At 44.8% G+C, this 14,169-nt stretch overlaps 1 protein-coding gene across 1 annotated transcript in view; it reads left to right on the plus strand.

Moving 5' to 3' along the window:
* Positions 1 to 10,546, plus strand: part of LOC310858326 (protein sidekick-1-like) — a gene marked incomplete at its 3' end in the record, with an annotated part of 358,338 nt that extends 347,792 nt beyond the window's left edge. The window contains exons 42-45 of the mRNA XM_083764434.1: positions 2,011 to 2,148; positions 5,144 to 5,264; positions 8,650 to 8,779; positions 10,172 to 10,546. Of these exons, the coding sequence (XP_083620560.1) occupies positions 2,011 to 2,148; positions 5,144 to 5,264; positions 8,650 to 8,779; positions 10,172 to 10,546 (764 nt within the window). The remainder of the gene's footprint in view (positions 1 to 2,010; positions 2,149 to 5,143; positions 5,265 to 8,649; positions 8,780 to 10,171) is intronic.
* Between the last annotated feature and the right edge of the window lie 3,623 nt (positions 10,547 to 14,169).

The following is a 14,169-nucleotide window of genomic DNA, read 5'->3' on the forward strand; positions in this document are numbered from 1 at the left end:
TGTACAATGAGTCAGAGGAGGGGAGGGGAGCTAGTCTTTGTATAATGAGTCAGAGGAGGGGAGGGGAGCTAGTCTTTGTACAATGAGTAAAGAGGAGGGGCGTGGGGAGCTAGTCTTTGTACAATGAGTCAGAGGAGGGGCGTGGGGAGCTAGTCTTTGTATAATGAGTAAAGAGGAGGGGCGTGGGGAGCTAGTCTTTGTACAAAGGAGTCAGAGGAGGGGCGTGGGGAGCTAGCCTTTGTACAATGAGTCAGAGGAGGGGCTTGGGGAGCTAGCCTTTGTACAATGAGTCAGAGGAGGGGCTTGGGGAGCTAGCCTTTGTACAATGAGTCAGAGGAGGGGCGTGGGGAGTTGGCCTTTTCCACACAGGACCATTATGACCATTGCATTCGGTTGGATTTATTTTTTGTACTGCTTATTTTGAAGGTATCACTGCATGCCGACCCTTATAGGTCAGAATGTTTCTCGCACCTTTCCCCCACAGCCTATTAACCAATCACATGCTCTGACAATAGCCCATCCCTGTCTCTGTCTGTGCTCCTCTCTGCCTCTGTCTCTGTGTCTGTCTGTCTCTGCCTCTGTCTCTGTATCTGTCTGTCTCTGTGTCTGTCTGTCTCTACCTCTGTCTCTGTGTCTGTCTGTCTCTGTGTCTGTCTGTCTCTGCCTCTGTCTCTGTGTCTGTCTGTCTCTGTGTCTGTCTGTCTCTGCCTCTGTCTCTGTGTCTGTCTGTCTCTGTGTCTGTCTGTCTCTGTGTCTGTCTGTCTCTCTGCCTCTGTCTCTGTGTCTGTCTGTCTCTGCCTCTGACTGTGCTTCCGTCTGTCTGTTCCCCTCACCTCTCTGTCTGTGACTGCCCCCCTCACCCCTCTCTGTCTGTCTGTGTGTGTTCCACTCTCCTCTCTGTCTGTGGCAGTGTCCCCCTCACCTCTCTCTCTGTCTGTGTGTTCCATCTCTCTGTCTGTGGCTGTGTTCCACTCACCTCTCTGTCTGTGGCTGTGTTCCACTCACCTCTCTGTCTGTGGCTGTGTTCCACTCACCTCTCTGTCTGTGGCTGTGTTCCACTCACCTCTCTGTCTGTGACTGTGTTCCACTCTCCTCTCTGTCTGTGGCTGTGTTCCACTCACCTCTCTGTCTGTGACTGTGTTCCACTCACCTCTCTGTCTGTGGCTGTGTTCCACTCTCCTCTCTGTCTGTGGCTGTGTTCCACTCTCCTCTCTGTCTGTGGCTGTGTTCCACTCTCCTCTCTGTCTGTGGCTGTGTTCCACTCTCCTCTCTGTCTGTGGCTGTGTTCCACTCACCTCTCTGTCTGTGGCTGTGTTCCACTCACCTCTCTGTCTGTGGCTGTGTTCCACTCACCTCTCTGTCTGTGACTGTGTTCCACTCTCCTCTCTGTCTGTGGCTGTGTTCCACTCTCCTCTCTGTCTGTGGCTGTGTTCCACTCTCCTCTCTGTCTGTGGCTGTGTTCCACTCTCCTCTCTGTCTGTGGCTGTGTTCCACTCTCCTCTCTGTCTGTGGCTGTGTTCCACTCTCCTCTCTGTCTGTGGCTGTGTTCCACTCACCTCTCTGTCTGTGGCTGTGTTCCACTCACCTCTCTGTCTGTGGCTGTGTTCCACTCACCTCTCTGTCTGTGGCTGTGTTCCACTCACCTCTCTGTCTGTGGCTGTGTTCCACTCACCTCTCTGTCTGTGGCTGTGTTCTACTCACCTCTCTGTCTGTGGCTGTGTTCTACTCACCTCTCTGTCTGTGGCTGTGTTCCACTCACCTCTCTGTCTGTGACTGTGTTCCACTCACCTCTCTGTCTGTGGCTGTGTTCCACTCACCTCTCTGTCTGTGGCTGTGTTCCACTCACCTCTCTGTCTGTGACTGTCCCCCTCACGTCTCTCTCTGTCTGTGGCTGTGTTCCACTCACCTCTCTGTCTGTGTGTGTGTGTGTGTGTGTGTGTGCGTGTGCGTGTGTGTGTGTGTGTGTGTGCGTGTGCGTGTGTGCGTGTGCGTGTGCGTGCATGCGTGTAGCCCTCTCGGAGCGTCCCTTCTACGAGGAGTGGTGGTTCCTGCTGGTCGTGGGCCTGGTGGGTGTGATCCTGGTCCTGGTGCTGGTCTTCACCCTGCTGCTCCATGGACACAGCAACAAGTACAGGACCTGCAGCACAGGTCTGTGGACCTCTGTCCAGATGTTTCACTTATGATGCCAAATATGCAGCGGATAATTGACGGCGACCCGGCCATCGTTGAGAAATAAACCCCCGACAGGGTGTGATTAAACCCCGCCGTGAAGCGGAGAGATTTGATCACCCTGAGGGGGTGTATTTGTAACCCATTCTGACCTGAGATCAGATTCTGAAGATGTCTTCTACATCCTGAGAGTTTTCTGAAAAAGTGTCTATGTCAGTCGTTCAGACCTACAAAAAGGGGTTCCCGCCCAAAATGGGCTAAACAATGACATCGTAAATCATCTTGCTTATTACGTGGCTACTTAAATTCATACATTGACCCAAAAGTAACGTCGAAACGAAGTATTTCATTGATTTTGGTAAAGTATATTTCCATTACTTTGTGCCAGGTGCAGCCACCCATCCAAGTGTTGAAGTGTCAAATAGAGTACATAGAGAGTAGAGTACAAATAGCTTAGCTGTGAATAACATAACATAGCGTGTTGTGTTTGCATTGCTGCCATGTTGGATACAGCCCAAAATCAAGCAGCGCAGCCTTTGATTAGACAGCCGTCTGTTATTGAGCTCAGGCGGTCATTATCCGGAAATAACACACCGCTGAAAGCAGTGATTGACCAATCGGAATCACGCATTGATTCAACCAAGCCGTGTAAACAAATAGAATCATAATTAGACCCACTTTGATCCCCATGGTGGAATTCTGTTTCCAGCTTCACCCATAGCTGATCGCGGTGAGCAGTAAAGGGTTAATGGACACCTCCGACATATATTGCAGGGGCCGGGGAATCGAACACGTGGGGCCTTCTGCCTCCCAGGCAGCCTCTCTCTCTCTACGTATATAACTGCAGCCCCTTAAGCCACCCTATGCTGCAGTGTTTTACATACGCTGTTCTCCCCCTGATCTGTGTTGGGTTCAGGTGTGTGTGTGTGTGTGCGTGCGTGTGTGCGTGTGTGTGTGCACGTGACTGCACTCGCGGAGTCAACAGCACAGATCCTTTGCTGCCAAACAGAGGTCACGGCAGGACAGAGTCTTTAATCTTGAATTGCCGCGGAAACCCCTGGGCAGAGGAGCAATTAGGCGGAGAAAGAGAGGAAAGGAAGGAAAGAGAAAGATGGTGGGATGAGGCAGAGACAGAGACAGAGGTTGACTGCGTGCGTGCGTGCGTGCGTGCGTGCAAGTGTTTAGCATAGAAAGGGAGATAAGAGCCTGCGTTTTGCCAAAAATGTGTGACATTGGTGTAAAAATATATCCTTGCTAGCTTCAACCAAACCCTATATGGTCTGATGTGACGGACAATGTCATCCTAAGAATTCTCTCGTTAGTGGGCATAAAAGAAAAGGGAAATATCATTATTAATGGCAGAATGATGAGGCGTTGTATGCATACTGTATGTAAATATGTGTTACAATATACATACAGTATGTACCACACTCACTGAAGGATTAAGACATAATGTAAACAAAAGCAAAGTCATTACATTGATTCAAAATGAAGTATACCATGATTTAAAAGAAACCGTAATTTGTGAAGAGGTGAAACCAGCTCTCAGTTTGCACTAGTCTCTGAGAAATGTAATTTGGTGGTAGACAGATGGACGGATGGATGAATGAACCCACATCCTTTGAGCCCTGCCAGCATAGCGGAGCTAATAATGTTAAAAACCAATATGGAGATGTGAAAATGTTCTTATTTTCATGCAAAATAAAACCAAAAAAGCAATAACTTTGCAGCCACAAATTCAAATCATGCCAAGGTTGCTGCCCAAATGGAATGGATTATACTGTATAAACACAATCTAGGACCAGGAGAGATCCAGTGAGCAGCACTGAGCAGTCCAACTGGTTTTAACCTTTAATGATTTTCTGATGATGCTTTTTTTTCATGCCGTATGAAAGCAGGGAATCATAGCTTCAAATTGACATACCGTATTGGTTGCTCAGTTCGACCCACCAGTTTTGGAGATATGGCTTATCGAGTAGGCTAATTAATGTTTTGCAGAAAACAGCGAGTTGAGAAAACAGGCTTGAATATTTATTTGTTGATTTCAGATGTTGATTTGGAGATATGGCTTATAGAGTAGGCTAATTCATGTTTTGCAGAAAACAGCGAGTTGAGAAAACGGGCCTGAATATTTATTTGTTTTCAGCTCTGACATTTATTTCAGACATGCTCTAATAAGAGTTTGCCTGTGCTATTAACTCATTTTGGATAAAAAAAATGTAATAAAAGAAAATCTGTTTTTCTCCTCTCCTGAACACTTAGTCTTGCAGCCATGACTGTCTTTGTATCAAAAAGAGTCACATATTTGTTTACTGTATAGATGTGCTCATGCATCAGACGAGCACCAACGTATGTTTTCAGGCAAATTAATCGCCCAAAAACCTTCGTTTTTTCGTTACTCATACATGGCACATGTCATTTGTTATTTAGAATTATTATTATTCAAATAAAAGTGACTTATTGAGAAACAAGTTATTTTACAAATCGAGACTCAATAGCCTAATGAGTGCTGCAAAGAAGTAGCCTGGAAAACAGACTAATCTGCCAGTGTGATAAAAAACTATTAGACATCAATATCTTGCAGTGATATTAGTCTGGCCAAGAAGGAGGTTTTAAAAATCTAAAATATTATTGAGGATTAGCCAAAATGTGACACATACTATATCGTATTAACATACACTACCAGATAGAGTGGTTAACCCATTTTGGGTGGGAACCCCTTTGGTTGTTAGCATTATGTTATGCTTTAGCTATTGAAAAATAGCAGATCTACAAGTTCATAGCGCGCCACCGAGTGACTTGCTACGAGCTTGTAGGTCTGCTATTTTTGACTGACATAGAAACATAGCTTTTTCAGAAAACTGTCAGGATGTAGAAGACATTTTTAAAATCTGATCTCAGGTCAAAGTTATAATGTTTTATTCTTAAGTCTTTTGATTATAGCTTAAACTATTGTTTACCTGGACTTCTCCAGGTAAACATGTGTCCACAGTGGAGGAGGCTGTGACTCTGGACAACGGAGGTTTCACCGCTCTGGAGCTCAACAGCAGATCACTGAGCAGCAAGAACAACTTCCTCAAAAAGAACGGAACCAGGTATACCACTATAAACTTTACAGAAAGTTAATTTATTTGATATAGAATTGAGGAAATAAAATAAACACAACATGTACATGTGGTTATATCCATTGTTGTACGCGGGGAGGGAGGGGGCGTAGTCGAGCCCGCATATCATTCATTTCTGAATCCACGCCTCAAATGCTGTCCGCCTCCAAAATGCCACTATCTGAAAACAAGATTTAAAACTAGTTTTTGCAGGTATAAAAAGAATACAGATTCCGCAACATCATGGCGTTTTTTACCTCCTAAAACCTATAAGTGGTTCGCAAACAGGCCGTCAGACAATTTCGTCAACAGATAAAAACTAGACTAAAATGTTAGGAAGGGACTAGTGGACAAGAGATCCAGTATAAGTTATTTTACGCTTGATTGTATGCTGAAAATAGCCGATCTACAAGCGACGCGTTGTGAGCTTATACATCGGCTATTTTCAGCAAGTGTAAATTCAGTCATTACGACTGCATCAAGGCCCGCCAAAACACATTTTAGTCGACTAAATCACCTGTAGATTTAGTCGACTAAAATCTTATGACATTTAGTCGACTAAAACTAGACTAAAATGTGACTAAAACTAAATGAAAACTATTCAAGAGACTAAGAGTAAAACTAAAATAGAAATTTGCTGCCAAAAACAACATTGCTGTTCGGCTACGACTGCTGCATGGATCCGTTCGACACTCCACAGCTCCTGGAGGCTGGAGGAGCACAACCTCCCGTTGATCTTCCATACTATAAAACACTACAGTTGAAGACGCAACTTGTAAAACACTGAACTTTACTTGAAAAACTGCTAGACGAGCGAGAGAAGTGTGTGTGTGCTGTTCAGAAAACCAGGAGAAACGGGCGAGTGTTGCTGCTGCTGCTGCAGTGGTGGAACAGCTCCCAGTGCACTGGGTCCTGGGAGAGATGTGTGTTTGGAGTCCGTTGTGTGTGTGTGTGTGTGTGTGGTGTGCGTGCGCGCGCGCGGTGTGTTACAGTCACCGTGTGTACGCATGCACAAGCACACACACGCGAGTGCTCGCACATGCACGTCGCTTTTAGTAGAGACATGTCTGTTTCGTCTTCCGAGATGAGAACGCGGAAGCGAACGCGCCGCATTGCTCCGCTCAGAGGAGAGGTCTCGACACTCTACGCCCCCTAACACAGATCTGACTTGAAACTGATTTTATTTAATCGCAGAAATTGAACGCATGTACCTAATTGCGACTGTAGTTTGCAGATTACTATGAAAACCTGTCAGTCCATCCATCACGCCTCCATATAATGGTTGTCAGTCCGTCCGTCACGCCTCGTGACACGCTCCATGAGCCGGCCAGCAACTCTCCCCATCTGACCTCAAACCCTTGGATTCTGACATTCCAGATGTTGATCCACCCCCACCCGTCCTTCCTCTTCGATGTCTCCCTTTTGACCTGATACCCGTTCATTCAAACTCTAGGCGGGTCTGCCCCAAAGTTATTAGCGCAGCTGCCCCCGGCACAGTGGCGGCCGGTGACATTTGTCCTAGGGAGGGCGCTATAACAAAATCAAGAAAACATGCACTAGGTATCATAGATTAAATATCTACTGAGGGAGCCTGTCTAAGGTTTATTAAATATATCTACTAAGGGAGCCTGTCTAAGGTTTATTAAATATATCTACTAAGGGAGCCTGTCTAAGGTTTATTAAATATATCTACTAAGGGAGCCTGTCTAAGGTTTATTAAATATATCAAAATGTAACAAAAGGTAGGGTTAAAGAAACAAACCTGAGACAGAACGACCAGTGCCATAAAAAAGTGCAATGGCTCAAAGCCACATGACCTTGCTACAGTGGCTTTAACATTAGCAAAAAAATAAACAAAAAGTCCTCAAAGCCATGACTCTGCCATTCTTTTTTACTTTTTGTTATTTTGTACATACATTTGTGATGATTACATCAGGTTTGTCTGGACCCAGCTCTTTAATTCTTATTTTTTCTCTCAAATGGTGTTTTCTGCAGTGATTTCACAGAGTTTTATTTTTCCTCTTATTGTTCCATTATGCAAGTGAATTAAACTATTATTATCTTGACTTTACCTGGCTCCATTCATCTGTCTCATCCCTCGTTTTTCTAGCGTATGTTGTTGTGGCTGTGTGTTAAACCCATGTCACACTGTGCTGTAATGTTTATGCTGCCCCCAACTGCTTAGTGGTGTGAATAACATGTCATGGATCGCACATTTTTCGCGACCAAGTGGCTGCCTATAGTTTGTATTGAAGACATGTGGACCGCAATGCATTACTCTTCAATGCAGAAAGACAAGGGCTACAGATGAACGCGCACCAACATGTGACACTCAGTAACCAATCAGGAACGTTACACAACGTAAACAACATTTCACATTTAATGGAGGCATAATACTAACGTGGCAGCATAATACAACTTTTAATCACTGCCTTTGGTTAGTGCCTACTTATATTATATAATATTTACGTTTCTGGATTGCTAATTTTAAATAAATTACAGGCTGTAGATTTCGTTTCTCAGTCATTCTTATTCACGTTTTATTCAGGGGGTGGGCATGGTGGTGCGGCGCACCAGCGCCCCCTATGGACGCACCGCCACTGCCCCGGCAGCTGGCGAAAACTAGAGTTCTCCACAGGCCCGGAAATTAAGGCCCTACCTGGGCTGGCCCGAGGCCCCACCTGCATGGCATTACTAATTAGCACACCTTTTCCGGCCTACCCGTGTCGAAAACGTCAATTAATAAAAGGGGGTCCATATATGGGCATTCCCAGACCTGTAGTTTCAGCGCGACCTCGGCGTCTACTGGTATAATGAATGTGGACGCCAAATATTTAATTTCACCCAGAAACCTGGAAACACAAAGAAATAGCTGCAGATACAGCAGAAAGCTTTTAAACCAGAAACCTATGAGAGAATTGTACTATATCATTGCTCCCTATCACAAAGGACACCAAATATTTTGTTAAAATCTAAGAAAAAGGGATTTGACCTTTTTTACAAACACCACGCATGTATGCAAGATACGCAATACTGTATAATATGCACAGTGGTGTAAAGCCACGTGAGATTACAGATGTACACACGTACGTACATAGGCTATGTACATACAGAGACTTGGTGCATTTATAGATGGATATACAGAATGTGAGTATTTTTTCCACCACTGACTGTGTGTGTGTGTGTGTGTGTGTGTGTGTGTGTGTGTGTGTGTGTGTGTGTGTGTGTGTGTGTGTGTGTGTGTGTGTGTGTGTGTGTGTGTGTGTGTGTGTGTGTGTGTGTGTGTGTGTGTGTGTGTGTGTGCGTGCGTGCGTGCGTGCGTGTGTGTGCGCGTGCGTGTGTGTGCGCGCGCGTGCGTGCCTGCGTGCCTGCCCAGGTCTCCCCCAAGACCCAGTCCTGGTGGTCTCCACTACTCTGATGAAGACATCTGTAACAGCTACAATGGAGCCGTTCTCACCGAGAGCACCACGCTCACTGAGAAACCCACAGAGGTGTCTGAGTCTGAGGTACCCAGCTCTCTCTCTCTCTCTCTCTCTCTCTCTCTCTCTCTAAGGGGTCCTCAGAGTTAGTTATTACTGTGGGGCTGTCACATAATTTTCCATCAACCACTTGAACCCTATAGTATCCCTATTCTGAGGGAACATTTAGCCAATTATAGCCTACAGCTGTGAGCTTGTAAATCGGCTATTTTCTGCAAAGAGGTTTGGTGTAGGGGGAAAACAGAGCAGACCAAGTACAGTATTGAGGGTTTAAGTGGATAACTGTCTGGAAATACATATTAAACAAGTCTCTGAAGCTATCTATGTTTATTCTGCAACACTGCTCCGTCTCTCTTTCGACGAGGGCGTCCTTGGCCTGACAAATCTTGAAGAGCCCTGTCTTACAGTATCTCTTATTCTGCTCTTGCCTTTCTCTCCCTCTATGCATTCCATTTATTTTGTCTTCCACGCTATCTCTTTCTCCATTACATCTTTTTAGAATACTAAAGCCTAATTTACAACTTTGTATAGCATGACGGGCATCGCTCAATAAAATTAGCCGTCACTACGTGACTTTCATCCGAAAGGCTGTTATTTCTGTTAAGTGACGCTTTTCAATGACAGAGCTCTGGAAGAGTCTGGAAGCTCTCAATCTTAAGTCCAACTACATTTTTGTCCTGACTCCCTGACCTAAGGACAGGTGGTCTGTAGCTACATTATGTAACTTTAGAATAGGTGTGACCATGAATCAGTACGGGTACGTACACCCCCTACATTTGTATACTAGTAACTAGTACCGGACACAATCAGAGATTTCACACATTTATTTTAGGATATCATCATGTACTGTACTGCCTAATGTTGATTTTTTTTTGACAGCACATTTTTAGTCTTTTGAATAAAATTTTAAGTTTTAGTCACATTTTAGTCATCTTAAAAGTTTTAGTTTTGTTCTAGTTTTAGTTGACTAAATTCAGTTGATTTTATCGCCTTGGTTGTGCCTAAAAATAGCAGATCTACAAGCTCACAACGCATAGAACTGCTATTTTAAGACACCTGATCGCAACCAAACAGCATACAGATGACTTAGTCACTTTTCACAATTTATTCTACTGGATCTCTTCTCCACTATAGTTCTCCTCCTATAGCATTTTAGTCTAGTTTATGTTTATTGACGGAATTTGTCAATTATGTTTAGTCTGCATTTTAGTCATCATGGCTTCGTTTTTTCCTTTGGTTTTTTCTTTAGTTTAGTTTTCGACAAACGTTGTGATAGTTTTAGTCAACGATTCATCATTGCTTTTCTGGTGAATGAGAATGTATCCGCCTAAACTCAGCACGTTTGTTTGTGTCTTGTGTGTGTGTGTGTGTGTGTGTGTGTGTGCGTGTGCGTGTGTCTCTGTGTCTCTCTCTCTCCAGTTAACGGACAGCGACTACGAGGACGAGCAGCCGAAGCACTCGTTCGTCAACCACTACATGAGCGACCCCACCTACTACAACTCGTGGAAGCGCCAGCCCAAGGGCCTGAAGGGCCTGGCCGCGCCCTTCGGCTACGAGGAGTGCGGCGGCGGCATCGGCGGAGACGGCGTGGGAGGAGGCGGCGACGGCGAGCCCTACTACCAGACGGTGGTGACGCAGCACAGCGCCGGCGGCGCCTACACGCCCACGGGCCAGCCGGCGGCGCACGTCAACGCGCATGCCGTCAACGTCGCCAACCTCGGCGGCGCCGCCACCAACAACACCAACCCTCCGGGGTCGCGCACCCCCGTCACGGGGTTCTCCTCCTTTGTGTGACGTAGCGCGCTCCCCTCCACCCACCGCCACACCCCCCCCCCCCCCCCCCACCCCCCCCACCCCCTAGGGAGAAAATGACTCGGAGCACAAAATGTGTGCAACACAAAGAAAAAGGAAGAACGATTTTAAAAGTCTTATGAAGAGTATAACACGATACACACGTACTACCCGGCCACTTTGTACACTTTTAACTATGAAGGAGGGGGGGGGGGGGTGGACCTTTCTGGACCAAAACGACAATGAGAACGGCGCGAGGTGAGGAGTGGCGATAGATTGGGGAAGACGTGCTACTTCACGCTCCAATGGACTAAGAAGCTACACTCCTCTCTCCCCCCCCCCCCCCCCCCACCCAGCACACACAAAGACTCACGTTGTTGACGAGCAAGCTTGTGCCGTGCGTGTGACCTTAACGCCTCTGTCACTGTGCTTACACACACAGTTACGTTTCTCAACTGCAAACACATACACACACACGCACGCACGCACACACACACACACACACACACACACGCACACAGAGAAACACAACAGTACATTTCCATGCATATTCTTCCATCTCTGTGGAGATGCCGGTCGTCGTGTCCACTTGGTGAAAACCATAGAGCAGAGAATGGAATCACAATCCTGGAACCTGGGACACTGCACAATGCAAATTATTTTTATTCTCCTTCTCCACACACCTGCACACACGTGCGCATGCACCACACACACACACACACACACGCGCGCGTGCACACACACGCACGCACGTGTGTGTGTGAGCAAAAGAAAACACTCTTACAACTATTCTACATTAAATGTCCCCTCTCTGAGAATGAACCCAGTCGGGGTCAGGGAATTCTTTTTTTCATTTTCTTTTTAAAGCACAGAAGGGGGCCGGCTTTTGTTGACGGACCAGCTCTGGTATAACAAACACCAGGGCTGTCAGCTTTAAGAGACTATATACAGTAAGACCCAGCGGGGGGAGGGGGGGGGTTCTTCAGCACTTAATAGATTCTCAGTGCACGTGTGTGTGTGTGTGTGTGTGTGTGTGTGTGTGTGTGTGTGTGTGTGTGTGTGTGTGTGTGTGTGTGTGTGTGTGTGTGTGTGTGTGTGTGTGTGTGTGTGTGTGTGTGTGTGTGTGTGTGTGTGTGTGCGTGCTTATGTGATGAGTTGGTTCGGATGGGAAATGTAAAGAAAATGTTGCACCGTTTTCTTTTTCTATTGTGTACTGCCTCTTGTCAACATGTCCTGCACCCCAGCGCCTCCAAGCCATAACGCTTGCACTGAGCTGAGCCCCACTCATTTGATTCTTTATCGTTAATTATTATGCTGACCATTGGTCTGGGTTCTTTTGTTACATTTGATCTGTTTTGTTTTGTTTTTGGTTTGGTTTCATTTTTTATTTGTTTTGCAAGAACGAGTGTCTTTGTGTGTGCATGTTTGTGCCGGCAAGCGTGTATGATTGTCTGTCTTTTTTTTTCTTTTTTTTATCATCCATTTGACTTTGTTGTTCATAGCTAAAGCAAAGTGTGCCACTGTATGTATGTCTGTGTATATTTTTAAAGATGGATTTTGTACAGAGGAAACCTTTTTACTTGTGCTATTGTATGTAGTCTGGTTACGTTTGTTCAGTTAAAAGAATATATAGTGAACACAGCACTGGAACAAGCTCATCATAGCTAACACTGACCTATTCACGAGAGAGAGAGAGAGAGAGAGGGAAAAGGAGAGAGAAATGGAGTATGGACAGTTTTTTCAGACAAAGTGAATGAAGGGGGTTACAGAAGTTACAGAATCAAAGTTTTGAGATGTGTCACTTGTTTAAATGGAGCATATCACAGGTTCAATTCCTACACAGTTGTCTGTGCTGCGTTTTCTGTGCAGAACACTGACTCTGACAGCCAGACTGACACTGACTCCACTTTCTTTGTTATTCAGACGGGAATTTAAGTCTGTATGATTTATTTTTGGGTTATGTAAAAAAGAAAAAAAAAAAAAAAAAGGAAATGAACCGTTTACCACACCCCACCTTTCTTAAAGCTTGTTTTGAAGTCCCATTCATGTGTGAATAAATGGTCCTTGTTAAACAACTTGGCTTTGTTGTGCGTTTACGTTTTAGTGTATATCCTACAGTAGGTGCATGTTAAACGCTCTTTAATGTGCACCAGTGTCCTATTCAGGAACCATGTGGTTACATTGAAGTCAGTGAATGAAGGCGTTACTGTGACAGTTTCAATTTCAACACACACACACACAATGATGTTTTCTTGCCTTTCTTCTTCCTATTCAGGAACGACGAATTCAGGAACGTGTCTCATGGTCGCAGCTTACGTATTTCCTGTAGGCGGACTCGACGTAGCTGCAGGGTTTAAACCCTCACCAGGTGCATCTCTTATACTACAGTGAACGGTAGAGTGACTGATGTTAGTCTGCCTCAAATGTTACTCTTTTACCTGCTTCTTACTAACACTAACATTACAAAGATGCCCAGAACATCGAGATGAACCTGTGTAGTTTAAAGAAGAAAGAAGAAAATGCCAGCACTCATTATATGTCCTTTTACATGACTTTATTTACCTCTGAGACTGAAAACATACGCATTTCGGCCTGTCTGGCCTTCCTCAGCATTCGACAAAGGCTATATTACCAGCTAAAGAGATCTTATGCTGTGTAACTGTGTTTGCCATGCAGGCCAAATATCCATCTATACAGTAAAGCTGATGAGATGTGAGATGCTGTTTCCACAGGATGCTGCAGTGATAGAAAGTACACTGGATGGATGGAGGGTAGGGAATGCAGAAGTAATTGTGTTGATACACAGGTAAATGCGTTTACTAAACAAACTTTGAACTAAAGACAAACATTATTTTGTTTAGTCGCTAACACAAACATTAAATGCCATTAACAATAAAGAGAGTTTAATATTTGTTTTGTCTGTGTTTGTTTTACATCCCCATTACATCACCTAATCATAGCAACATGAGTTAGACTTTAATATATTAGCGCCCCTCACTTTACACAGGTGTGATTTTTACAGAACTTGCCCTCTTGTAGTCTAAGAATAAAAATGAGTTGTTCCATGATGTGTATTTCCTCTAATGACCAAAATGGTGTTCTTCTCCTCTTCCTAATATCATCTCCTCTTTTATACACATCTCATTTTCTGCTGCTTCTCTTCTCTTCCTACCATTTCCTCTCATCATCACACCTCGCCTGGAATGAAGAACACCTCGACTTTTAGGAACAGGTCTGGCTATGAACCTTTTTTTATTATTTTTTCAAAGCATCAGTTGAAGTTTCAGTTAATTCTGATATGAGCAGAGAACGCACGCACACACGTACGCACACACTTATGCAGCACGTACACAGGTACGCACACACACACACACACACACACACACACACACCATTTACAAAGCCATATATGCTGTCGAATATGAAATTCGTACATTCCCGTTTATTAGGATGATTTTGTCTTCATCTGGGAATATTTCACACACACCATGCTGTGCAATGCTGGAGGGCAGATCGGAACAAAATGTGTTACTTCAAAACTCTTCCTTCATTAATTTCCACTCCACTTTAACTTTATAATTCAGGCCAATGTTCTGCTTACTTATCATTAGCACAACATCCTACAA

Source organism: Protomyctophum parallelum (genome assembly GCF_964188405.1).
Source record: "Protomyctophum parallelum genome assembly, chromosome: 5".
NCBI lineage: Eukaryota > Metazoa > Chordata > Actinopteri > Myctophiformes > Myctophidae > Protomyctophum > Protomyctophum parallelum.